This window comes from Haliaeetus albicilla, chromosome W (assembly GCF_947461875.1).
Source record: "Haliaeetus albicilla chromosome W, bHalAlb1.1, whole genome shotgun sequence".
NCBI classification, from domain to species: domain Eukaryota; kingdom Metazoa; phylum Chordata; class Aves; order Accipitriformes; family Accipitridae; genus Haliaeetus; species Haliaeetus albicilla.
The window spans coordinates 22,566,183-22,592,490 of NC_091515.1; the positions used below are offsets into that span (position 1 = coordinate 22,566,183).

The 26,308-nt window shown below is 44.5% G+C and overlaps 1 protein-coding gene, 1 long non-coding RNA gene and 1 other non-coding gene across 3 annotated transcripts in view; all 3 read right to left on the reverse strand.

The window, feature by feature from the left end:
• Positions 1 to 26,308, reverse strand: part of LOC138683444 (uncharacterized) — a 423,605-nt gene that overhangs the window by 396,689 nt on the left and 608 nt on the right. The gene's annotated exons all lie outside the window — the stretch shown is intronic.
• On the reverse strand, positions 20,936 to 25,604 carry LOC138683307 (large ribosomal subunit protein eL37-like). Its single transcript, XM_069774931.1, has 4 exons — positions 25,503 to 25,604; positions 24,022 to 24,157; positions 23,640 to 23,724; positions 20,936 to 21,171 (listed from the first exon to the last, which is right to left on the reverse strand). Exons 1-4 carry the CDS (start codon positions 25,503 to 25,505, stop codon positions 21,102 to 21,104), a joined length of 294 nt encoding a protein of 97 aa, XP_069631032.1. The 5' UTR covers positions 25,506 to 25,604; the 3' UTR covers positions 20,936 to 21,101.
• On the reverse strand, positions 21,274 to 21,354 carry LOC138683651 (small nucleolar RNA SNORD72). Its single transcript, XR_011323072.1, has one exon. It is a non-coding gene; the product is annotated as a small nucleolar RNA SNORD72 (small nucleolar RNA).

Here is a 26,308-nt window from a genome sequence, read left to right on the forward strand (position 1 = left end):
GCCCAGGACTCTGTTTCAGCCCTCTGGGGCCATCAGGCCCTGCCCTGCCTGGCCATGGACCTCATCAATTGGGACCTCCACTTGTGGGCCAATGTCCTGGCCTGGCCTGGGCATGGCCCCATGCCCAGGGAGATGCCTGATGGCTGGGGCTGCCCCCTGGCTCCTGGCTGGGGGGTGGGACAGACCCAGGCTGACAGGCCCTGCCCTGCTGCCCCAGGGGGCCCCCCATGGCCCCCAGGGAGCCCTCGGCCCCTGTGGTGCCCTAACATGGAGGTCAAGAAATACCTGTTTAGCTGGAAGTCATAAACATGTCAGCAAGTGCAAACTTCTAATATTTTTCTTTACTGGGGATAAAACCTGGTTACTGGGGACTTTTCCCCTCTACTGCTCTCTCTGCTGAGAGCTTGCTAAAATAATAAAAAAAAGTCTTCCCCTTTTATTAGATCCTTCTGCAAGCATAATTGTCGTGGTTTAACCCCAGCCAGCAACTAAGCACCACGCAGCCACTCGCTGCCCCCCACCCAGTGGGATGGGGGAGAGAATCGGGGAAAAAAAAAGTAAAACTCGTGGGTTGAGATAAGAACAGTTTAATAGAACGGAAAGGAAGAAACTAATAATGAAAATAATAATAATAAAATGACAATAATAATAATACAAGGATTAGAATATACAAGTGATGCACAGTGCAATTGCTCACCACCCGCCGACCAATGCCCAGTTACTCCCCGAGTGGTGATTCCCCCACCCCCACTCCCCCCAGTTTCTATACTAGATGTGATGTCACATGGTATGGAATACCCTGTTGGCCAGTTTGGGTCATCTGCCCTGGCTGTGTCCCCTCCCAACTTCTTGTGTCCCTTCAGCCTTCTTGCTGGCTGGGCATGAGAAGCTGAAAAATCCTTGACTTTAGTCTAAACACTACTCAGCAACAACTGAAAACATCAGTGTTATCAACATTCTTCTCATACCTAACTCAAAACATAGCACTGTACCAGCTACTCGGAAGACAGTTAACTCTATCCCAGCTGAAACCAGGACAATAATGTAAATAGCACAACTGATAAGAGAGCCTTAGTTTTCCCATGGTGATATCTTACTTTTCAGACAACTCAAATACAAAGGCCATATCTCACACAAGTGATTGCAGGTAACTGGGCACCGACTGGGAATTTGAGGCCCCTAATGAACAAGTGGGTCTTGTCAAATGCTTTCTTGGAGACTTCAGGCCCTGGTCAATGTGACACCTGTTAAAAACCACTCAGGGAGAAAATAAAACTGATTATCTGCTGTTTCTTCAACCCACCGACTGTTTACTTGTATCTCAGAAAGGCTTTCTGATATGGAACTGCAAAGCAGCCAATCTGTAGCTTCAGATTACCAGTTCGGAGACAAAGCTGCAATTAACAGCAGAGCAGAAATTAGAAGATTTGTTCCTGGAAATCAGGTTGGCTAGAGACAAATGAAATTTATAGCAGAATAAACCATAACTGGTTGAAAACACTTGATTTTTTTTTTTTCCTAATTTCCCCAGTTAATGTTTACGATGCACATGTAATCAAGGTGATGAAGGTTATAATAGATAGGTGCCATTGCCACAGTATCTCTCAAGAAATGAGTCACTGAATATGCTGCCAGCCACTCGGGGGGGGGGGGGGGGGGCAAGACTGGGGAAGGCCCTGACCTCATTGAAGCCCATCAATGTTTCCCCCGCCAGGAGCTGCGATGTTTGCTGCCTTCCACCTCCTGCTGCCTTTCAGGGGAGCTCAAGGGATAATTGTAATTTTTGACAAAGCAGGTTGGATCCCAACGCATCTGTATGACTACAGCTGAAGACTGTGGGTAAGAATACATGGGGAAGTTATGGTGTTTCCATTCCCCAAGATTATTACCACATGAGCTAAAAATAACCAGAAGCCCTGAAACTGCTGTTCCAAAATAACCCATTAAAAGTGAACCATGCTTACAGCCAGGGTGATGTGATTTCAAACCTGAACATGTCCTGGGTAGTGCTAGATTGCATTACAGAAAAATGGTGGACTTGGTTCACCTGGGCCATGCATCAGGAAAAATACCTATGCAAAAAAATGTATCCCAGGACTGCAACAGGAATAGGGACAAAGAACCATGACACACACCAGTCAGGCTGCTGAATTCAACAAGCATACTTCAGATTTCAGGAGGCAAAAGTGAACCGTCCTTTTATGAAGTTTGGGGACTGAAGATTTTTTTCGCTTAATTTTTAAGTTTTTCTCTTTTGACAGTGACAGCTCTGGAGATATTTGTGTCCTTGTCAAAGTTGCAGAATAGATGAGGATGATTGCCTAGATGACCAGTAACTCCTCTTTCTGTGTCCTGGTCCCTGTAATTGTGACATTGACATGAATTGGGCTATTGAAAAGATAAAATCTTCGGTGAGGATTGTGAGGAAACAGCCCTGCAGGTATGACACCTGCTACGACTGGAAAATGCATTAGGCATAAATTTCAAATGCTTTGATCTAGGTCTCACATTTTCAAAGCTAAATTTGATGGTCAGTCCTTGGATTCACAAAAGTTCTGTGACTGCTGGTTACAAAGCTTTCTATAACATGTAATGACTTGCTGATTTCATTTGCAGAAGTTTGAAACATAGAGATGAGTCTGGCAAGTAAATATTTCTCTTGATAGCATATGTCCATACATTTCGTGTGGTTTGTTCAAACTTTTATGGTTTTAATATTTTGTACCTTCTATGAAAACTGGTTTGCTGCTAGATGACTGTATAAGTGAGATTTGATAAATGATCATATATTAACATTGTGGTTGAAACAATAGACAAAGGGTAACCGGGGAGATAATTACAAAAGTGTAGTCAAGTGATTAACTAGTAATTATTCATAAGTTTTGCAGTTCTTTGCTCTTATGACTAGATGTTCCTGTACGCTAGAGGAGAACAATGTTGAAACTGACCACATGGGATTGAAACTGCGTTAAGCTTCAAGATCAAAGAACAAGGACAAGAACAAAGACTTCAAGGACAGCCAGCAAGAACTTCAAATGGGTCGGTGGTCGCAAAAGCAGCCCTTCGACTCAAATGGATCCTCCATTGCGCATGATCGGATGTAGGCAGTACTAAGATAATCAGTTGCAATCATTTTTATGTATATGTATACTAATCTGATTAATATGCAATTAGTTATTCTATATAACCTGTTAGTGCTAAAGCTGTGGCATGCACGCTAGGTGGAACTATCCCCCGTGCATCCAGAGCTGCAATAAAGAATGCCTGCTTTCTAAAACTCCAAAATTGAGTCTTAGAGAGTTTCTTTGACCGGCTTTTCAGTATCACTCTTATGACACCATTTGGGAGCTACTGTTATCATTAACAGAGATCATCCAAGAAATAAAAATGTTCTAGCAAATAAATAGCGCTTTAGAGTTGGACCTTAGTAATGGGCTAATTTTCTGGAATTATTACAGAACTGTTACTTTATAAAGCAGTTGCACTTAAAATTTCGTTGCTCATATAAGTTCAGGATATTTTGCAAGTGGAACATTTTCAGTCCTGTGTCCTCAGAAGCAGCAGGGTGGGGTCACTATAATGCTGCAGCCGGCTGGGTGCATTTCTGTCTTCTGTCAAGCAGCCTAGTTGTGTCTGTGCTGCTGAACTAAAGATGACCAGGTCATGGGCTTCAGGAAAGGGCACATGATTATCCTGCCTGTTGAATTATTTAATGTGGTTTTGGTCTGTGCTAGTTAGTCCTTCCCCAAACAACCCAGTTCAAACACTCGCATGGGCCAAGGACTGTTTCCAGCAAAACAACTGTTTTTGTGGTGGGGGGGTTAGCTGGCTGGATGTGAACCGACCCATACCCCTTTGCCTCTGGGACTGTAAAATGAGGCCTGACCAGTTTTATTTACTGGTATAAGCACTGGTTATTTGCTCTTTTCCAGGAATTCCTAGACTTGATGTACTTCATTCGCATGCCCATATCTGTTTTGAAACTCTCTAGCATGCACTAGGGACAGAAAACAGTCCAAAAGGTCAGTGTTCAGGGCCAGAGAAATGTTCCAGGTTTTGAAGCATAAATGAAACTTAACAGTAGTGTTTCAGTCATCTGGGCTCTCTAAATGGGGGAAACTAAGATCTTTTTCCAGTATCGGCTGAAACCTCAAGCAGTACTCTATATGGTCCTTCAAGCTCTCTTAAGTTAAACCTGCATAGTATAATACATGATGATATCAGATGATTTATGATAATCATCTCATAACCCTGGTTTAGTTTGCTAGGGAATAATTTCTGAGTAAGTACATGCAAAATTCCAGTTTATTTTTTTAGCATCCCTGAATAAATGGTTGTTTTGTCTGTGAAATTCCTCTGAGAGTTACTGTGTCAACATTTATTGTGCAATGCTTTTATTTACTGTGTAACAAGGTGAGAACAGCAGTGGGTTTTCCTGTAAATGTGAAATTTTTCTTGGCTGACCCAATGTGCAGAGCTCTGCCAAGAGAAAGCTGGGTAGTGGCTGCATTCCTTACTTGGCTTGATGGGTGCACTTGGGTGTGTGCAGGTATGTGCCTGCACGCGTGCAATAACACACATTTACTGGAGGGACTGAAAATGCTTTAGCACTGGCCAACGCCACCACATGCTCCCATCACTGATATAGCCGTGGACATTGCAGTCCCCGTTTAGGCTGCAGCTAGCGTGCAAAACAGAGAGACTTTACCAAAGACTTAATCATTCTTGCCCCTGTAGGTGCAAACTCAGTGTCAGGACTTTGGCTTACTTTTTAGCCTTATGATATATGTCCTCTCTTTCTAAAATCAACAGACAAGAAACATCTTGAGAGCAACAGCAAAACAGCATGAGCAGTCAGTCCTTGCCAGATGCAGTTGTGGCTGGCACTGCTGGCTCCGGCTCTGTATTTGTGCCACCTCTTCTTGGCCTAAAAGTTGACTCAAGTCTCAAAGCGCTGCCCTGTGCTCAAGTTAATCCATCTTGATCTCCCCAGGACTTATTAGCTCAGCCACTGTATGTGCAGCTACATGGTCCCCAGATCAGGTTATCTTGTGTCTAGACAGCTTAAAGAGCAGGGACAGTAGATATGCATAGCCTAAGGCCATCTTTGGGACTTATGGGGATTTGGCCTTCTTGGAAAGGCATTTTATTGACGAGCTTCCATAAAATCTGGTAGAGGAAACAATGTAGAGAGGGAAAAAAACCAAACCTCCAACTATTCAGTAGATAATGCCTCCAAATTTTCACACTGAGAGTCACAATACCTCTTCCTCTTGCTTCAGCCGGTGTTCAAAGGATTAGAAGCAGTCTGATTGCATCTTGGTGGGAGCTTCATGCAGAAAGACACTATCCAGCATTTGTGTGCTGGGAGCAATGGTATGTACTGAAACAAAGATGGTGATCCTGCTTTCAGGGAGATGTCATCATGTACATGTCCTGGGAGATTCCAAATTAATTCAGTCTCACTTGAGAAATGCCAGCTTTGACATCTTTTTCTATTTGGAGAGGATTTGCAGCAGCCTTTGCTGCTACATGTGCCTGGACTAGTTGCACAGGTAAAGAGTGCTATAACCTGATTTACGCATGTGACAGTACTTATATGGCTCTACTCATCATAAGATTTGATCACCTGAGTAACAGTTCTCAAAATACAAGAATATTGCTTGTGTTTGTTGGTTGCCTTTATATCAATAAGGCTCATAGTATGAGCAAGTTCAGTTAGCATCATACATTGTGTAATTATTCAGGAAGTGAATATTGCAATCACTTTAAAAGTCTCAGCGTAATTGCTGTCAACAGTAAAATATAAAACCATGATTTTGCTTTACCAGAAGCTAGTGATCTAGTCTGGTTAAACTATCACCCTGCTCAAAAGCACTATTTGCAGCTGTTTGTCACTGCTTCCCTCTTGCTAAATTTTATTTTGTATATTCACATTTAATACAGTTCTTAAAGGCTTGAATATAATAAGAATCCATTTGCATAAATGCTAAAGTGAGTTGATAATTTTCTCTTGACTGCTGTGGGGCAGGATTCTGCCCGCTGGCCCCTGACCACAAGAAATGAAAACAGCTGCCTGAGGAACATGTGCAGGACAGCCGTACCTGGAGGGTGAGCCCCAATCAGTTACGATGTCTCCCGAGTTTGGCTGGAAGAGCCAGGGTGCCAGCACCATCCTTCTGCTGGTCAGAGACAACTCTTCTGTGTTTTGCAGTAGAGAGAGAAAGAAATCAATAGCAGTTTATATTCCTGTGCCTCCTGTCATATGCAGTAATGGCTCTGCTGTTACTTACAGTGGTGGCTCATCACAGTGAGAAATGTGGCAGAGCCACAGTGTGGTGGAAATGGAGCTGATCTGTAATAACATTATGAATATGGTGATGCAATAGCTTTAGGTGGTGACAAGACCAGGGCAGGAGGTTATTGATTAAGCTTCTATTGGGGCTGGAGAGAGAATGAACAAAGCAGCAATGAAACAGCTCCCAGGTTGGAAAGCAATGGACAAAATCATCCGGTTTAAAGACCTGTCCCCAAAGAAATTGCAAGTGTGTTTCATCAGGTTATGAACTTGCAAGCAAAAGACAACAGCAAGTTAAGTCCTATGAGAAAAGAGATGGAATAGTGAACAGCTTGACCAAAGCTGTCTAAAGAAGACATAAACAGAACAGGAGAGAAAAGAGGGACTTCTCAGACTCGGGGAATAATATACCTTTTAAATGTTATTTACACCAGCTTTTTAATGTTTTCAAATTATTTTTTTCTTCAAAACATTTTTGTTGTAGTTAGTGATGTTTTGCTTTAGGCAGGGCACTAAACTGCTGATCCATTGTCACCTGGGAGGTTCCTGACTAGGGCTGCAGGTCAGGGAGTGCTTCAGGAATGACAGCCTCCCGCTCCATTTGTCTCTCACCCTGAGAGGTGGAGGAGACCTACAGATGCCAAGGGGTGAGCTCAAGGAGCCATGAGAAGCACACTGGGGATATACAATCTCCAGTGAAAAAGAGATTTGCAAATGGTAGCTCACATGATTAGTGCTACCATTATTAATTTAACAACAGCAGGTTGGTGGACGTTACTTGCTCTCCTTCGCTTAGTCTCCAGATGCACATTGGTCCCAAATCTTTTCCATGCAGGCAGTCTCCCATCTGGGAGGGAATTGGGAAGTTTCTCCGATGTCAATGCATAGGAAGACAAATTGCCTGTCATTCTTCAGATGTTAATTTGCTGCTCCCAGATTAGGAAAAGGTACATCAGAAGAGCTTTATTCTTTCCTAAGTTTCTGCTAGCTACTTGTCTGTCCTGCTTGGAAATACTCCATGTCTAACACCTGCATGATGTTACACCAGCTGAGGTTGAGACAAATTCTTGAGTTTTCCCATTGAGTTCCCTCCTCATCTTAACCTACCTCCTCCTCTTATGCTTAACCTACCCCTGGGGCCACTACTGCTCTGTGCCAGTGTCCTGGTTTCAGCTGGGATAGGGTTAATTGTCTTCCTAGTAGCTGGTACAGCGATATGTTTTGAGTTCAGTATGGGAAGAATGTTGATAACACTGATGTTTTCAGTTGTTGCCAAGTAATGTTTAGTCTAAAGTCAAGGATTTTTCAGCTTCTCAAGCCCAGCCAGCGAGAAAGCTGGAGGGGCACAAGAAGTTGGCACAGGACACAGTCAGGGCACCTGACCCAAAGTGGCCAACGGGGTATTCCATACCATGTGACGTCCCATCTAGTATAGAAACTGGGGGGAGTGGGGGCGGGGGGAATCGCCGCTCGGGGACTAACTGGGTGTCGACCGGCGGGTGGTGAGCAATTGCCCTGCGCATCATTTGTACATTCCAATCCTTTTATTATTACTTGCAGGAGGTAGAAATAAACGGACGCCTGTGAAGTTGAAAGCAGACGACGTTTATTGCTAAAACACACACATATTTATAATCACATATTCTGCAAAGTCACTGTACACGCGCACAAGCATAAAATATGATTGGTTATATCAACTCTGTACACGCGCATAAACATAGGACATAATTGGTTATACCAACTAAAACATGCAAAACTTGTCTCAGTCTAATTGGTCAAGATAAGCTGCCGAATTGAGGTTCTTTGTGCCAAGTTCCCTTTATCGTGGAATGTGCACCTGTGTTCTTCTAATTGGCATCTTTCTTTTTTTGTCTTCTTGTTTATCCTGTTCAAGGCCTTCTAAAGGCGTCTGGAATGCTCTTGCGACCATTAGCTAAATATGTGTCCACAATTCCTGTTGTCATTTTATTAGTGTTATCATTATCATTATTAGTTTCTTCTTTTCTGTTCTATTAAACCGTTCTTATCTCAGTCCACGAGTTTTACTTCTTTTCCCGATTTTCTCCCCCATCCCACTGGGTTGAGGGGGGCAGTGAGTGAGCGGCTGCGTGGTGCTTAGTTGCTGGCTGGGGTTAAACCACAACAGCCAGTCCCGCTGTATCCTTCCCACCTTTGTTTCTGGGGCATCTTCTTCTTCCTTTTCCAGCTTGCCATTTTTCAGTAAGGGAGCCTGTCACAGGAGTCTGTCTACCTGTGTTGTCCCTTCAATAGTATTTGAACCTGTTGTCTACCTTTTAACAACATGTAACTGAAGGCTAGAAGTCCCAAAGGTATTGATTCTTTAATATCTTTCATGAAAATAGGCAGCTGGGTAGAGAAAAATCTCTCCTTTGTCTTCCCCAAGGGAAGATGCAGTGCAGACTTGTTCTTATTCATCATATAAAAAAAAAATAATTCCTAGAAAACCAGGTCTCGGTAGTGCTGCTACTCAGGGGACCACTTTTTTTGCGAGGAAGCAACCAAGGCTGAATTTCACTCCACATGCTGGTACTGTTTATCAAATAGCATTATCTAGGAGGAATTTTTTCAGCATTATTGTTTTATAAAGGTCCCTCCACTTTGTGTAGCTGCTGCTCTGCATTAGGCAAGCCTTTTTACTGAGCAGTTTGTGATGATATCTTTCAAGTCACTGGCCTCAGATGATCACATGAGTCTGGCTCATCAGTATGGATAACAAGTTTACCTCACCTTGATCTGAGTTAAATTTCATCTGCCACAGCATCGCTCAATTTCCCAGTAGGTTTCTGTCTCTCAGCAGCTTCTTATAGGGTTTGTTGGTTGGGTTTTTTAGCTGAATGTCATTTGCAAAAAATTAGCATCTTGCTGTGATTTTTCTCCTTCGTTCTTTCTCCTTCTCTCTTCACACAATATATGAAACTGTTGGTCCCTCTACACATCCCTGGGAGGATCTCACCTCATTGATAATAGGGGCAGATATTTACTACACTGCATGAACATTAAGGTGCTCCCCCTTGGGACATGCATGCATTGCAGGCCTCATTGGATCTGGCCTCATAGACTGGGAAATGTGAAAGCAAGGCAGAGTGATGCTCTCAGTAGCTTAAAAGAGCCCAGTTCCCATAAAAGCCTGTTGTCTGCCACTGAAGTGTTCTGCAGCTCTCTATTTCTGCTGTTCACAGTTCAGCTGCCCAAAGCTCAGGTTATCTAATATCAGATTCCTCCCAAGTATCCTGACACATGGTGATGGGGCAAATGCTCACCCAAAAGAAGCACGCAGTCATTTAGTTCAGGTAAAACAAAGGGTTTTACCACTCTCTGCCAGGTAATTTTGCAAAGCTGATTGTCTCCATGGAACCATGGTCCCCTCTTTGTTCTTCTCATCTGACAGTAATTCATCTGACTCCGTTTTCTCACCAAGACAAAATGTCCTGCAGTTGCTTGTTAGTTTAACAACAATATGGTGAAGAGGTGGACCACAGTGACTGGGAATGCTTCTGTACTGAAAGGGCCAAAGTGTGGCCAGCAGATGTGCACACTATAGTGATGAATGAATGATTGGACTGATTGTCCTCCCAGCCACTGGTCCTACACAAACCTGGTTTTCCTTCATTAAATAGTCATATTGCTTTGAAGAAAACTTCTACCTACTCATCTTACTTCTTTGTCCCTTCCAAGCAGCATTAGACAGTCAGCTGGTTGTTTGTTGTTGGGTTTTTTTTTTTAAAAAAAGGCATAATGTCTCTTCTAAAACGCTGTAAGATGTTCTCAGAGTTTCAGGAGAGATGATGGAACTGAAGTACTTTCTGACATGGGCAAATATGAGACTGACAACAGTATGTGGCAGAAGTCAGGCAGGGAAAGGACTGTGATGTCACAGCACGAAGGGGAGCAGATCCTCACCGGACACCCGCGGGCAGGTAGCTAGGAGGGAAAGGGTCTATGATGTGTTTACAGGGAAGGAGCTGGCTGGGCTGAGGAGTAGGAGGAGAAAAGATGGAGTGAGCAATTAGAAAGAAAAAGGAGAGAAAAAGGAGCCTTGCGAAGATTTAGATGGGTCACATAAACAGTGAGATGTAAGGGACCGGATGAAGCATTTGAAATGCAGCCTTCATTAATCTTTTGTCTCTCCTATCTCAGACTAATTTATTTTATGGACATGGAGATCTGTTCCTGCTGATGTATCAAGATGATTATCAAGCAACCGTATTGGTTTTTTGAACTGTTTCTTAAGCCGGAATTCTCAAGATTTCTTGAGGCCCTGTGCCGGTTTTCTACATTTTCCTATGTTTGAAGACATGAATCACCAAGTCACTATTATTTCTGTGCTATCTATCAGGAAATTTCCAGATGATTTTCTCTTGCCCCCAGCAGCTATGGAAGCTATTGCTACCCAGTGGGCTCATGGTCAAATCACATGTTGTGCCAGTTGCCCCAAGAAAAAGGCTAGAAATTGTGGACAAGAAAGTTGGGAGTAACCAAGGGGCAAACATCCAGCTGCTCTCCAAACATGCTACTCCTGAGCAAACAATACAGAGCAAATAACTGAATAAATTAATTTGGCTTTTATTTTACTTGTTTTCATCTATAAGCTGTCTGCAAAAATTTACAATTTTCTCAAAAAAACAAAAAGTGCCATTAAGTTCTAGAGAGTGTAAAGGTCAGGAGATCCTTTCAGTCAGTGCAGTGGCAACCTTGCCCTCCAACATAGCTTCCCCCAGGAGAGGGAGTCTCCAAGAGAAAGCATACCTCTCTTGTTCTGGCTTAATCCTCATTGTCAGCACCACGGAAAGCAAAGCTTTTCCAGCTGAGGGTAGGGGTTATGTGAGGAAGTATTGCACCTGCGCTTACAAATGTAGCTCATAGTGATAGTTATGACAATGTAAAATGGCAATTTTTCATTAAGTGGTTCTGTGTACGAGAAGCTGTGAGCATAGGAAGTCTTCTCATTACTTTAAGCTGGCTTTACTATTAATGCACATTGCTTTGACCTTTAAGAGCTTCAGGCTCAACGACAGGCTCAGTGCTGTGCATACTATTTGCTCAACTGAATAAGGCACAGTAGGAAGAAGTTACTTTATTAAAAGAGAAGAATCATGCGTCTTACTTTGTAAAGCCTTACTTTTTTTGCAATCTAAATCTAATCAGTGCATGCATGTTTGTGCAGCTTTAAGAAAAAATGTATTTACAATGTTAGACACTGTAAACCATCACTATAAATGCTACTTTGGTGATTGCACTTCAGGAACATTTTTAAATTCTGATGGAAATGTGAAGTAAACTTGCCAGTGCTATGTCCGGGGCCTAAGCAAGAGCCCTGTCATGAGCAGTAGCGGCAAGTGCAGCTCTGCCTAACGAAGAGCCTCGAGCCCTGATTCAGAGCTGACCAGAGCCAATGCACAGTCTCATCAGCTGCAGTGGACTTCACAGTAGAGCTTACATTTGGTAGAGCAAACTTCAAAGTACATCCCACCCAAGAGTTGACACATTTTGACATATCCCATGGTGATAAGCAAAATAAACCATAACATCTCTTATTTGCTCTGTATGTCACAGGGCCTTATGCTGACAAGGGTGACAGTCTCCCCCTGGCATTTGAGCCGCCCAGCCTCACACTCGGTCACGGTCTGACAGGCAGCAGAGCTGCTCACTTCAGCACAGATCTGGATGCCTCCCTCCTTGCACGGCCCGTCTTCATCACAAACACAGCTGTTGGATTGTGCTAAGCAAAAGCACAGAGGAAAAAAACACTCAGGATAGCATCCGACTCAATGAAAACCAGACTAAAATGTTTCCAGCAAAACCGTAGGAGTGACAGCACTTTATGGAGGGTGCTTCTCCTAAACAGAAGTAATATTAGCTGATATTCAGGTTCAGTGCTAAAAATTAGAAGTGCAAACAAGTGGTGCACTACTGGGGCTTCCTACACTTGGAGAGGCTGGTTGTGCTTATCAGAAAAGCTTGCTCAAGGTGCCTCAGCTATTGCTCTCAAAGACACCTCCGATGTTACTGCTTGAAATCTGCTAGCACTGGTTCATGTATCTACTGTTCCAGAGTCCAGATAACATATGAGAGATCTGTCCTTGGACAGTAACAAACCGATCATGCAAACACTTACAACTTGTATTTTTATTACATATAGGCAGTTTCACTAAGATCAAAGGATCTACTCTTACAAATAAATGTGCATAGTTTTATCAGTGACAACAGTTAAATAATCAAATAAAAAGAATGTCCCATCTGAGATTTATTGTTCATAACTGTGTCTTTGTTTTGGTGTTGTATGTTTATTTTTTGCCTGTGTTTGTTGGAGCTCTGGCCAGTTTTTATTATCTTTTTTTGTTATTATTTTTGTCTGTTCAACCCTGTTAGACAAAACAGATGAACTCCTATCAAGTAATCTTTTTTATTTTCAAAATATGACAATAACTGTGCCTTCTATCTGGGGCACTTCTAAAAACCTAATTTACTCCTTTATCTTCCCATTTCTGGCAACCCTCTATTAAATCCAATGTAGTGTAGGACACTCAGGGAAACTAGATCAGGGAATCTGAATAATTCCACTGAAGACATTGCAAAAGACTGGGACTATTTCCTCTGAGGGAGAAGCCATTCACCTTTGATCATAATAGGAAAAACTGAGGATCAGAAGTGAAGTACGAACAAAAGTAAGTGGCTTTCCTGGATAGTATAGAATAAGATGTTCAATTCCTTGCCACAAGATACCACTGGGGAGACTGCTTGGCAAGTTTCAGGAAAGGATTAGCTATTCCTGTGGACAGTAAGGACTCCCACAATTACTGTGTTAAGGAATTGAAAACAAGTGGATACAGTGAAAAAAGAGTAGGGCAAGGGTTTCACCCAAAACTTCCAGAGGACCATCAAACAAACAGGGTAACCTGCTTAACAGAGACTAGGAATATGCTTTTCCTGTATAGGAATAGCAGATATATAAATATATCCCCACCCCGCTTCTGCTATAGCCCAGCAAGTGCTTCCAGGGGCGCATCGGGAGTGTCCAGTTGGGCATGGCGGAGGGGTCCGGTCCAGTGTGACATCATGCCTAGTATATAAACTGGGGGGAGTTGGCCGGGGGGGGGGGGGGGGTGGATTGCTGCTCGGGAACTAACTGGGCATCAGTTGGCGAGTGGTCGAGTGGTGAGCAATTGCATTGTGCATCACTTGTTTTGTTAGCTGCTTTGGCAAATTGAAAAATAAATTATATATTGGTCCACGCATGTTAGCTAGCTATTTATTCACCATTTTCTCCTTGGAGCATCGCCCAGTAGGCAACATGCTTTCTTTTTTAACAGGTCCGTTCCCTTTTGTGGCCCCTTTTGTTTCATCAAGATTCTCCTCTTTATGCTTTCTAGAAGGTGCTTATGGATTTTCACAAGTTTTGATTCATTGTTCTATTGCAAAGTGTATGAGCTTTCATGTGTTAATGTGTTCTTATTGTGTTCCTTTTATGGTCTTTCCTCATTATACATGGAAGAGGGAGGCTGTTATAGTCAGGGTAGTAACCAGTGATTTCAGAAGATGTGCTTTCAAATACCTGTCCTGTTCTTGAAGACATGGCATCCCAAAAATCTTAGTCTTGATTTCTCTTTTGTAACTCCTATCTGGTAATATTTTGCTGCTTCAGTGCAGTATTGCAACAACTATCACTTGAAACAGTCGCAGTGGTATTTACTGATACAGTAGGCAACATACTGTACCTTGTGCCATGACTACAGTACACCAGTTCCTTTACATACCACACTTTAACAGTAGCAATCAAATAGGCAAAGATCTGTACTAAGTTCAGCTAATTATTATTTTGCATATACACGATTAGAGGATCATTAGGTAAGTTTACCATAAGAAAACAAACAGGATTAAATGCATTTATTTATCCCAGCTTTACTACAATTAGAAAATTCTGTCCTTTGTCCTCTAGCATCTTTCCCTATACATAAATACAAGATCTCTATCACCTACATATAAAATACCTTATCAGGAAGCATAGTCCCCAGTTTGCTGGCACCCAAGAGATAACACCACTAAGAAAGCAGCGCTCTCTGGAAAGCCCTAGAACTTTGATCTCCCCATTAGTCAAGAAATATAACTTTGTTTCCATGAACAAATTGCATTTTTGCCAGCTTGCCCACAACCTGTATTGAGGACTTCTGCCTTAACATGTTCATTAACCTGTTTACCTCATGAAACACCTAAAAAAATATTTACATTGGAATTTACCTTGCTTTATCTACGTGTTCTTATGGATGCAGCCTATGCCAACTGCCCCATGAGGTGGGTGAGTTTGTACACATTCTGAGTAAAACAAACAGCGTCACTTAATCAAGTTATTTGATATTTTGAGTAAAAAAGCCTCCACATTTATAGCATAAGGTCAAGACCTCAAAGGTTCTCATTTAGGGCTCTGAATCAAATTTTAATAGAGGAGAGAAGCTTAAGAATCTAGCGTAGTAGTTACGGCTGTGTATAGGAAAGTAACTTACTCTTAGGAGAGGTCTTCAAATCATTGTCATGAATCAAATCATGAACCTTTTTCGTGAGGAAAAGTGACTAACACTCTTCTTCCCCCAAGATTTTCTTCTTAGAGCATCCCATGACATATCCCACCTGTCGCCTTTCCAGGGGTCACAAAAATCTAGTGGGTTTTGTTTGCTTGTGTCATTGTGGAAAAAGTAGCTAGACTGATCTCCATACTACCCTCACAATACAGCAACAGAGGAGTTAGTTAATCTCAACTCATAGGTAAAGTGAAATTAGCACCACTTTATGCTAGCACATTGGATGGTAGAAACAGCTGGGAGTCAGGAAGTGTGAAACACCTTGTTCAGCTGTTCCTGCTGTGGCGTCAACAGTCTCACACTGATAGAGGTGTAGCTCATTCACCCTATTGGATTTGCTAGTTCACACACACAACCTACCTAAAGCAGGTACTGTTATTTACATGTCTTTGCAGGAAGCACAATGGTACTAGAAGTCTAAATTACCTTTGAGAGACTGCATTAGTTTTATTAACTGCAACATACAACCATTAGTACTGGCATAGGCATTTATTCTTTCTTACCCGCTGTCCTGGTTTCGGCTGGGATAGAGTTAATTTTCTTTCTAGTAGCTGGTATAGTGTTATGTTTTTGAGTTAGGTATGAGAAGAATGTTGATAACACTGATGTTTTCAGTTGTTGCTGAGTAATGTTTAGTCTAAAGTCAAGGATTTTTCAGCTTCTCATGCCCAGCCAGCAAGAAGGCTGGAGGGACACAAGAAGTTGGGAGGGGACACAGCCAGGGCAGCTGACCCCAACTGGCCAACAGGGTATTCCATACCATGGGACGCCACATCTAGTATAGAAACTGGGGGGAGTTGGCCTGGGGGGTGGATCACTGCTCGGGGACTAACTGGGCGTTGGTTGGCAAGTGGTGAGCAATTGCATTTTGCATCACTTGTTTTGTATATTCCAATTCTATTATTATTATCGTTATTATTTTCTTCCTTTCTGTCCTATTAAACTGTCTTTATCGCAACCCATGAGTTTTACTTTTTTCCCCGATTCTCTCCTCCATCCCACTGGGTGGGGGGGGAAGTGAGCGAGCAGCTGCGTGGTGCCTAGTTGCTGACTGGGGTTAAACCACAACACCCTCAATAGCCCATACATAAGAAAAAGAGGAAAAAAAAAAAAACCAACCCACAAAAAAAAACCCCACTCTACTATAAACCCAGAACTCTGGATTTAAAGTAACTCTCTGGTTAGTTGCCTATGGTTAGATACCTATGGCTCGCTATGCATTGAACAGCTGTGTTAGGTCTTGTCGTCCGTTCAATATGAACCAACACAGATGAAATACTGCTTCATGGCAATAAGCAGCATTCCCACTTACAAGTCTGAGACTGAAAAAAAGCTCTGACCCTCAAGTCAAGCTGACAAGGATCCTTTTTCTCTTTTTAAACTCTGTCACGCAGTTACACTTTTGGAGCTAGACATACCAAATCTGATCAATCTTCCGCCACCACAATCACTTGAACAACACCTCTCTGCCTTTAAGAAACCTTAATCTGATACACTTTTGTCTAAAAAGTGAGACTTGCTACACTGAATGCGAAATGTAATAATTTCTGATGTAATTTAGACTGTACCATCTAATGGTCTCTTGGATTAACTGCGCCATATGTATCAGTCTGAAGGATGCAAAAATCAAACATATTACAGACTGTGTATGGTAATAGTTCTATGTCACGACCCGGGCTGGACAGACCAGGGAGGGGTCGTGGTGAATTCGGAATTCCCTCGGGCTAAATTAAGGCGAAGCGACACCAAATGATCAGTTGAACGTTTTATTCATGGCAGAAGCAACCTGAACTTGGGAGGCATAACAGTAGGCAGCGTGGTCTCTCACAACAGGAATTGGCATGAAACTACCTCAGTAAACCGTGTAACCCGTGGTAACCATATACATCAATTCAGGGAATAAGGAGATCCCTCCCGTTGAGTCACGAGGTTCAGAGCAGACCCCCTTGCTTTCTAGACTCCTCCTCAGAGAAGAGCCTAGGGGCAGCTGGATCCACTCCTAGTCCCAGACTTGGTCAACGGTTTTATGTCTAAAGGGATGAGGTGTAGGGATTATGAAAAGCGGGGGGGGGGGGGGAGGGGGAGAGAGAGAGAAAGAGGAAAAGAAAAGAGAAAGAGGAAAAGAAAAGAGAAAGATTTCACCGGTCCTGGGTCCAGCGTTGCACCCGTCAGCCTAGAGGTCCAGTTCCGGTGGGTGCGCGCGCGTGGGGCTTTAGTTTGTGTAACTTGCCCCACCACAATGTTTGAGACATTAACTCTTTCAGTCTCTCACATTCTATACATAAAGAGGCTGATCTAAACTACCAGTGAACACTATGCAGAGGTTCAATTCTAACTGATAACCCTTGAGTTAAGATTATTATAACAAGATCTCAACAAAAGATTATTTATGTACTGAAAAACCATCGAGGCAGTCCAGCTTTCATCATTTAAGAAAACACTACAAAGAACTGAAGTGCTTCAGAATCTGTATCCAGTAAAGCTTTTAGGCCAACTATGACTGACATGTAATGGTGAGCTACCTGAGCTCTTCTGAATAGGTTGAACATAGCCCAAATTAACTGATTTCCTGCCCCTCACCAAGAATTTTAAAACAGTTGGAAATGAAGTGGCTGTCAAACTGCTTGTACATAAAATTCATTCTTGCTGTAGGTAAAAATTCCCCCTGAAATGAAGTTTGTAAGTTTTCAAAGTTACTGCAAGCCATTGCAAGTTTCAGTCGCTATTACCTTGATATGTTGTATATTATACAAATGCTCATTTTTCAGGAGCATGGTACAGCATAACATAACTCATGCTGAGGAGCTAACAGGTAGCAGCAGCAAATAGCTAAGCACTTGCCTTTGCAGTATTATATCATGTTTGCAGGTCAGCGTAACAGGCCGCTCAAAACAAAAATCCCACATTACACAAAGAACATCATATAAGACTTTGCAAAGCAAAGGCTTTCATTCCCACCCATCGTCAGAATACCTGCCATACCACTGTCCAACTGTACCATTGTTCAACAAGCTCTTAGTGCCTTGCTGATCCGTTTTAAGATGCTGTCCTGGATTTGGCTGGGATGGAGTTAATTTTCACAGGAAGCTGGGAGGGGACACAGCCAGGACAGCTGACCTGAACTAGCCAAGGGGATAGTCCATGGCATGTGACATCATGCTCAGTATATAACTGGGGAGCGGGCTGGGGGGTTGGGGTGGTATCGCAGCAGGGGAAGTGGTGGAGCATCAGGTTCCGAGTAGTGAGCAATTGCATTGTGCATCACTCGTTTTGTATTTTCTTTTTATTAGTACTACTGTTATTACCGTAACTTCTCTCCTTGTGTTGTCCCAGTAAACTGTCCTTATCTCAACCCATGAGGTTCTACCTTCTTTTTTTTCTCCTTTCTGATTCTCCTCCCCATCCCACCAGAGGGGGCGAGGAGGGGGGAAGGAGTGAGCGAGCGGCCTCGTGGTGCTTTGTTGCCGGCTGGGCTTAAACCAGGACAGTCCTTTTTGGTGCCCAATGTGGGGCAAGAGTAGTAATTTGAGATAAGGATAGTAATTGGAAGAGGTAATGGGCAAAACATGGACTGAACAATGTTAGTGGAATACTCATGGGAATTTCGGTTGTTGTAATTGTGGTGGAGGGACGAGGGGTGGATTGTGTGTAAATTGTCCACTTCTGTTTGGTATCGTGATTATGTTGATTTTGTTGTGGGGAAGTTTTTTGTTGATGTGAGCGAAGTTTGTGATTTTAGTGATAATTCTTAAATATGTGATTCGCAGAGGCAAAGGGTGGAATATTTTGGGTTTGTGCGTCGGGGTTTTGGTAGCGGGGGAGGGGGCTACAGGGGCGGCTCCTGTGAGAAGCTGCTAGAAGCTTCCCCGGCTCCGAGTCGGACCCACCTCTGGCCAAGGCCAACCCAATCGGCGACGGTGGTAGCGCCTCTGGGAGAACAGATTTAAGAAGGGGAACCTGCAGCGGGGGAGGGGATTGGAGTGTGAGAGAAACACCTATGCAGATACCGAGGGCAGTGAAGAAGGAGGGGGAGGAGGTGCACCGAAGGAGGTGATGCCCCTGCAGCCCGTGGTGAGACGGCAGGCTGTCCCCCTGCAGCCCATGGAGGTGAGCAGGGGAGCAGATGCCCACCTGCAGCCCGGGGAGAGAGGAGCCCACGCCGGAGCAGGTGGATGCCCCCGAAGACGACCGTGACTCCGTGGGAAAGCCCACGCTGGAACAGTCTGTGCCTGAAAGACTGCAGCCCATGGAAAGGACCCATGCCAGAGAAGTTTGTGGAGGACTGTCTCCCGTGGGAGGGACCCCCCTGCTGGAGCAGGGGGAGAGTGTGAGTCCTCCTCCCCCTGAGGAGGAAGGAGTGGCAGAGACAATGCATGAACTGACCCCAACCCCCATTCCCCATCCCCCTGTGCCGCTGGGGGGAGGAGGTAGAGAAAATCAGGAGTGGAGTTGAGCCCTGGAAGGAGGGAGGGGTGGGGGGAAGGCGTTTTAAGATTTGGTTTTACTTCCCATTATCCTTGTTTTGATTTGATTGGTAGTGAATTAAATTGATTTTGTTTTTTCCCTAAGTTGAGTCTGTTGTTTTGCCCGTGACCATAAGTGGTGAGTGATCCCTCCCTGTCCTTGTCTTGACCCACGAGCGTTTCTTTACATTTTCTCCTCCTCATCCCACCAGGGCCGTGGGGGAGGAGTGAGTGAGCGAGCGAGGCGTCGAGCGAGGCGTCGTGGTGCTTTGTTGCTGGCTGGGCTTAAACCACGACAGATGCCCCGAGGGGTTATTCTCACTCTGAGAGTAACGAAAAAGACATTTATGATTACTTCCTCCTACATTTGCTTCCCAGGATATCATCAAAAAACATATTTTAGATGCACTCCTGAGCCCTGTGAATACATAACGTGTAATATGTGCAAAATGTATTTTTAATTGAACAGCTTCAACACCACTTACTTTCAGACTCTCAGGAGGACCAACTGAAAGCAGAGTGAGTACAGTATATTTGTTACATGCTAAGAGAACAGCAGGGCAAGATTTCTCTTTTTGTTTAGAAACAGCCTAATTAGATACACTCAATTATCCAAAAGCATTAACTATACTTCATTTAAAATATAAGAAAGTGCAGTCAGGCGCACTCCAATTTCAAGCCTGGCTGAAAAATTCTTCAGTGACTTGCACAAGCCGATACATTTGTTGACTGCTGATCCTTCAGTACTGACAAAGCAGTATGCTACTCCTGGAAATTCATGACGAAACCAAAGGAATCGTAGAACAGCCTCAGAAGCTTAAAGTATCAGAAGTCTTTGGTGGTGGTGGGTTGGGGTTTTTTTATTATTTTCTTTTCAAGGCATCTGAAAATCCTCTAAATCCTTGCAGTGATTACTATCTTCTAAATTCCCAAAACTTTCATAACAGCATCTTATGATCGCTTCTTTTTAAAGCTGAGTTTGAGAGCCAGCTGAGTGACCCAGTAATACACCATGTAGGGTGCAAGTTTATCAGGTATCAATCCACAATTCAAACATACCCCCAAGTCACTGACTTCTGTATCATACTACCTACCATTTATTGTTTACACTTAGCATAATTAATTCTGATCTATTTGTGTGTCAACTTACCACACTTACCTTCCCAGACCATTTGGGTAACTTCTGTCTCAACTACAGCAGATCTCCAGTCCCTTCATGTCTGGCAGTATGTGCGCTCCAGACTTGGGAGTTTCTTTTTACCCAAGAAGCAACGGCCCACTGAATAAACAATACTTTTGCAGGCCTTTCAGAGCCACAGAACAGTGAACAATGGCTAAGACTGGGAATCCCTTTTAAACTATTCCTTCCCAGAACAGCACTTAAGAGCCATTATTCAAGTTACTATCTTTGAGATAAATTCTGACTCTCCATGCTAGGGCACAATGAAACTCAGTCCATAGTGCTGATATTCCATTTCTCTTGCAGGCGAGTTCTTTTGAGTAACACATACAAGCCTCTTTTTAAGCTCAGCACAGAGATAATGGTCCTTTTCAAGGTGGAGGTGCTATCAAATGAAAAGTCAATTAAAGGATTATTTTTAATGAATTACTTCAGTGCATACCATCAAGAATTTGTGTGTGTAAATATATGTATTTTCAGGAATCCCATATCTCTCTGAAGTAGAACATGTATAAAAGGTGACATTTTCTGGATAAGACCATTTATTTTAACAAATAGATGAGTCGTTACGATGAACCGGAGGCTGCAACAGCTGCTCTCTTGGGCTTCGGCATGGTTCCCTCACGGAATCCATTCCTACAAGTAGAAATATGGTTACCACTTTTTGAAAGGGTGATTTCTGCTCCAGGTTATTTTTCTAACAAGTAATGTTTTAGATCAAGTTCACCAGCTTTTTTCAGCTTCTCTCAGTAATGCACTGAAATCACTATGGAGTTCATATGTTCAGACATTTTTAATAAGAAACATCATTGACAAGCTGTTTGGAATAAGCAGTATGGTTTTCTCTCTCTCTTCTGCTGAAGTAAATTTGACTTCTTCAAACAGGAAGATTTCAGTAACTGAGTAAACACTACAAGACTGAATCAGATACAGCACACCCACTGAAGGCACTCCTTACTTTATGTTCCTACTAAGCAACTCGGCAAAAGATTTCACATTTGTTAGTACTGAAGTGCAAGTCAATTTCTTACAGAAATCCTCTGTCTCCAACCAGAGATTAAGACAGGCATGACAAAAGAAGAGTCAGCCCCACGCTTGCTTTTGGATATGACATTTCTACTTCAGCAACACTCGGTGGAAATCAGGCTGCAGTTGCACATCGTAAGGTCTTTTCTGGCTGTTGCTGGGAAAGACTGCGATCACCAAAAAACCCACAGATGAATGGATCCCTCAACTACACCTAGGTTCAGGACATAAAAGACTCCTACTTTTCACTATAAAATCCAATCTACGTTTATAGGAAAAGACTCTTGAATTGCTTGGTATTTTTCATCCAACTTTCGGGTGTATCAGGCCAGAAGTTACAGAGCTCCATTTTAGAACACGGAGGTCATACAAAAGAAATTCTTAATGAGTTTAACAGTACAGTACCTCATAAGTACAACTCAAAGCTTTATAACACATTTTAGAAACCTGTAACTTGGAATCTGAGTGTATTGGGTTTGCATGGCAAGGTTTTGGTAGCGGGGGGGCTACAGGAGTGGCCTCTGTGAGAAGCTGCTAGAAGCTTACCCCATGTCAGATAGAGCCAATGCCAGCCGGCTCCAAGACAGACCCGCTGCTGGCCAAGGCCGAGCCAATCAGCAACAGTGGTAGCGCCTCTGGGATAACATATTTAAGAAGGGGGAAAAAAAGTTGCTGCGCAACAGAAACTGCAGCTGGAGAGAGGAGTGAGACCATGTGAGAGAAACAACCCTGCAGACACCAAGGTCAGTGAAGGAGGAGGGGGAGGAGGTGCTCCAGGCGCCGGAGCAGAGATTCCCCTGCAGCCCATGGTGAAGACCATGGTGAGGCAGGCTGCCCCCCTGCAGCCCTTGGAGGACCCCACGCCGGAGCAGGTGGATGCCCAAAGGAGGCTGTGACCCTGTGGGAAGCCCACACTGGAGCAGGCTCCTGGCAGGACCTGTGGACCTGTGGAAAGAGAGGAGCCCACACTGGAGCAGGTTTTCTGGCAGGACTTGTGACCCTGTGGGGGACCCACGCTGGAGCAGTCTGTTCCTGAAGGACTGCACGCCGTGGAAGGGACCCACGCTGGAGCAGTTCGTGAAGAACTGCAGCCCGTGGGAAGGACTCATGCCGGAGAAGTTTGTGAAGGACTGTCTCCCCTGGGAGGGACCCCACGCTGGAGCAGGGCAAGAGTGTGAGGAGTCCTCCCCCTGAGGAGGAAGGAGCGGCAGAGACAATGTGTGGCAAATTGACTGCAGCCCCCATTCCCTGTCCCCCTGCGCTGCTCGGGGGGAGGAGGTAGAGAAAATTGGGAGTGGAGTTGTGCCCGGGAAGAAGGGAGGGGTGGGGGGAAGGTGTTTTAAGATTTGGTTTTATTTCTCATTACCCTACTCTGGTTTGATTGGTAAAAAAATTAAACTAATTTCCCCAAGTCGAGGCTGTTTTGCCCATGATGGTAATTGGCGAGTGATCTCTCCTTGTCCTTCTCTCGACCCATGAGCCTTTCGATATATTTTCTCTCCCCTCTCCAGCTGAGGAGGGGGAGTGATAAGAGTGGCTTTGGTGGGCACCTGGCGTCCAGCCAGGGTCAACCCACCACACTGATGTTACAGTTACTTACTGCTAACTGAACTCCAAATTAGAGAGCGACTACTGAAGTATTTCAATCCTGAACTTTTTTTGTGGGCAAGAGGGGATTGGAATGCATTTCAAGAATTGTCTCTTACAAAACCCCACGCTTCAGCGCAACCAGCAATTTCACTGACTCACAAATAGAGGCAATGCTACACAAAGCATACCTTTTCAAATGTGGACATTTTATTACAATACCCTCTGTGTTCTGTACTGTCTACACTTAACAGAAACATCAGAGCTTGCTATATGTTCTATCTATTAACAATGAGTGAGCTTTTTATTATTGGCAGCATATTCCTTTGAAGATATAAGGCATCATTTATTTCCACAATAAATTTAAAAAGAAAGACCATACCACATTAAGTGTACTAAATAAGAGTGTTAACTTTGAATGACAAATTTTATCATTCAGTGAAATCCATGCAAGATTTCACATTACACTAGTTTGTAATAAAACGCCATACCTGAATCGACGGTAGACCCTTTTCAAGTGCCTCACGCGACCAGTACCAGTGGTGTTGCGTCTTTTAGCCTTTGCGCTCCAGTTATCTAGAACACAGAAGTTACTGTTACTCATCTGCACCAAATAATTAGTTGCACAGTACATTTGAATAGCACAACTATTCAATCTGACAGAAGCAAAAGAAAAAAAATAATTATAAATTAAGTCAATTTCTGTGCAGTAATACTGCACATGTTAGCTGAAATATAGTTAAATCAGTGTTAATTTCAAAAAAAGCTCCAAACACTGCAAGATGACACAGTATTCTTCCTTGGTTGGAAAAAAGCCAGACTACTGAAGATGACAAAGAAACACAAGTTTTTAAACTCAAGTCTGTTACTTACACTTTCTCTTACGCTTAGCAGGGTAACCACATTTCCCACAGGTAGATTTCTGCAGATGGTATGCCTTGGATCCACATCGACGACACAAGGTGTGTGTCTTATTTCGTCGCTTACCAAACGAGGATGTACCCTTCGTCTGAAAAACATTTCAAGACATTGCACATTGTAAAGATCATTAGCACTCACAAGTCATGTAACTCAAAAGATAAACTCCTCTAAAAAACACACGCAAATTCACGAAGTCCAATAAACGTGTCAGAGGCACACTGAAACACCAACTCAGTTTCGCCTATAGGTATCCTCCATTTTTAGAAATCGGTTCCTTACACCTCTTTGCCATTCCTACCCCCCCACCCAGTGCTGAAATAAAACAAAGCTACCAAGTGGTTATCTCCAACTCCCTTCTCATCTCCCCCAAATTCATCACTGATAAACAGTGAACTGCTTTTTCCTGAGGAAAGGTATTTATTTCACGCAGATCACCACACGGTACGCTCACCACAAGAGGCTTTGGCGACCAAACCCCCTCCTGATACATTATCTGAAAGGTTTGCCTCATCCCCCGGGGAGAGCACCGGCCTGGCCAGGCCGACAGCGAGCACGGAGGAGACCCCAAAGGAGACCCCAGAGGCACCCCGGCACACAGCCTGTGCTGGTTTTGGCTGGGATAGAGTTAATTTTCTTCATAGCAGCGAGTATGGGGCTGTGTTTTGGATTTGTGCTGAAAACAGCATTGATAATGCCAAGATGTTTTCGTTACTGCTGAGCAGTGCTTACACAGAGTCAAGGCCTTTTCTGCTCCCCACCCCACCCCACCAGTGAGTAGGCTGGGGGTGCACAAGAAGTTGGGAGGGGACACAGCTGGGACAGCTGACCCCAACTGACCAAAGGGATATTCCAGACCATGTGACGTCATGCTCAGCATATAAAGCTGGGGGAAGAAGGGGAGGGGGGACATTCGGAGTTATGGCGCTTTGTCTTCCCAAGTAACCGTTACGTGTGATGGAGCCCTGCTTTCCTGCGGATGGCTGAACACCTGCCTGCCGATGGGAAGTAGCGAATGAATTCCTTGTTTTGCTTTGCTTGTGCGCGCGGCTTTTGCTTTACATATTAAACTGTCTTTATCTCCGCCCACGAGTTTTCTCACTTTTACCCTTCTGATTCTCTCCCCCATCCTACTGTGAGGGAGGTGAATGAGCGGCTGTGTGGTGCTTAGTTGCCGGCTGGGGCTAAACCACGACACGGCCCCATACCCCACCGCGGCCTCCCCGCCCAGGACGAGACGCCCCGCGCCCCCACCCAGGCCAGGAGCGGCGCCCACCGCCAGGCCCTCAGGCCCTGGCCCCGCAGCGGCCTCCCCGCAGCGCCGTCCCGCCGCCGAGCCCGGCCACAGCAGGGCGCAGGGCCGCCCCGCGGCCTCACAGGGCCCGGCACGGCAGCGGATGGTGACGGATACCCCACGCCCGGGCCCCAGCGCTCACCATCTTCTCCGGGCGCCAGCACCAAAGAGGCTAGACTGGGCCCCGCCCCGCTTCCGCTATAGCCCGGCAAGCGCTTCCGGGGGCGCGTCGGGAGCGTCCGGCTAGGCGCGGCGGAAGGGGTCCGGTCCGGTCCGGTCCGGTCCGGTGGCCTGGCTGGGGAGGCCCGGCGCGGCAGAAATCGAGTGCTCTCCTTGACTTGGCCTCGCCCCAGGTTGTGCTCAGGAGTCCCCTCCGTGTGGTGGCCCCTTCCCGCCAGGCCCGGCCTGCTGGGACAGACCGGAGTTCCCGAAAGCCCTGGTGTCCTGGGTGAGACCCTCGGGGGCCCGGGCTCCAAAAGCTCGGTTGTCCCTGGTGACACCACCCCAAAACTGGTGCTTATTAGGGCGTCGCAATGTGTCCTAGGCCATGGTGCGACTGGTCCCAGAAATAATGACTAGGGGGTATCTATGTGTAAATATGTCTCTACCTGGTCAAGAAAATATTTAACACACCTAAGTTGCCTTACTGGCACATAATTTTTAACTCTAATGCGTCTTCTCTGCAATAGTGCCTATGCTGCTATTCACAGGTACCTACAGCTCCACTTCAGGCTGCAGAATCAAGTCCTGGCCCTATTTCCACCTTCAGTGAAAACTTTTCATGACTGAAATTCAGGGACAGGGTATTCTTGGCTGTAATACATACTTTCAAAGTGAACTGCCTTAAAAAATAGGCAGCCCCTACTGCACACTCTGCTTGTCCATGTCCCCCCCCCCCCAGCCTCCCCCATGCCACATGACAGTCTGCCTGCAGTCTAAAGCACCGCA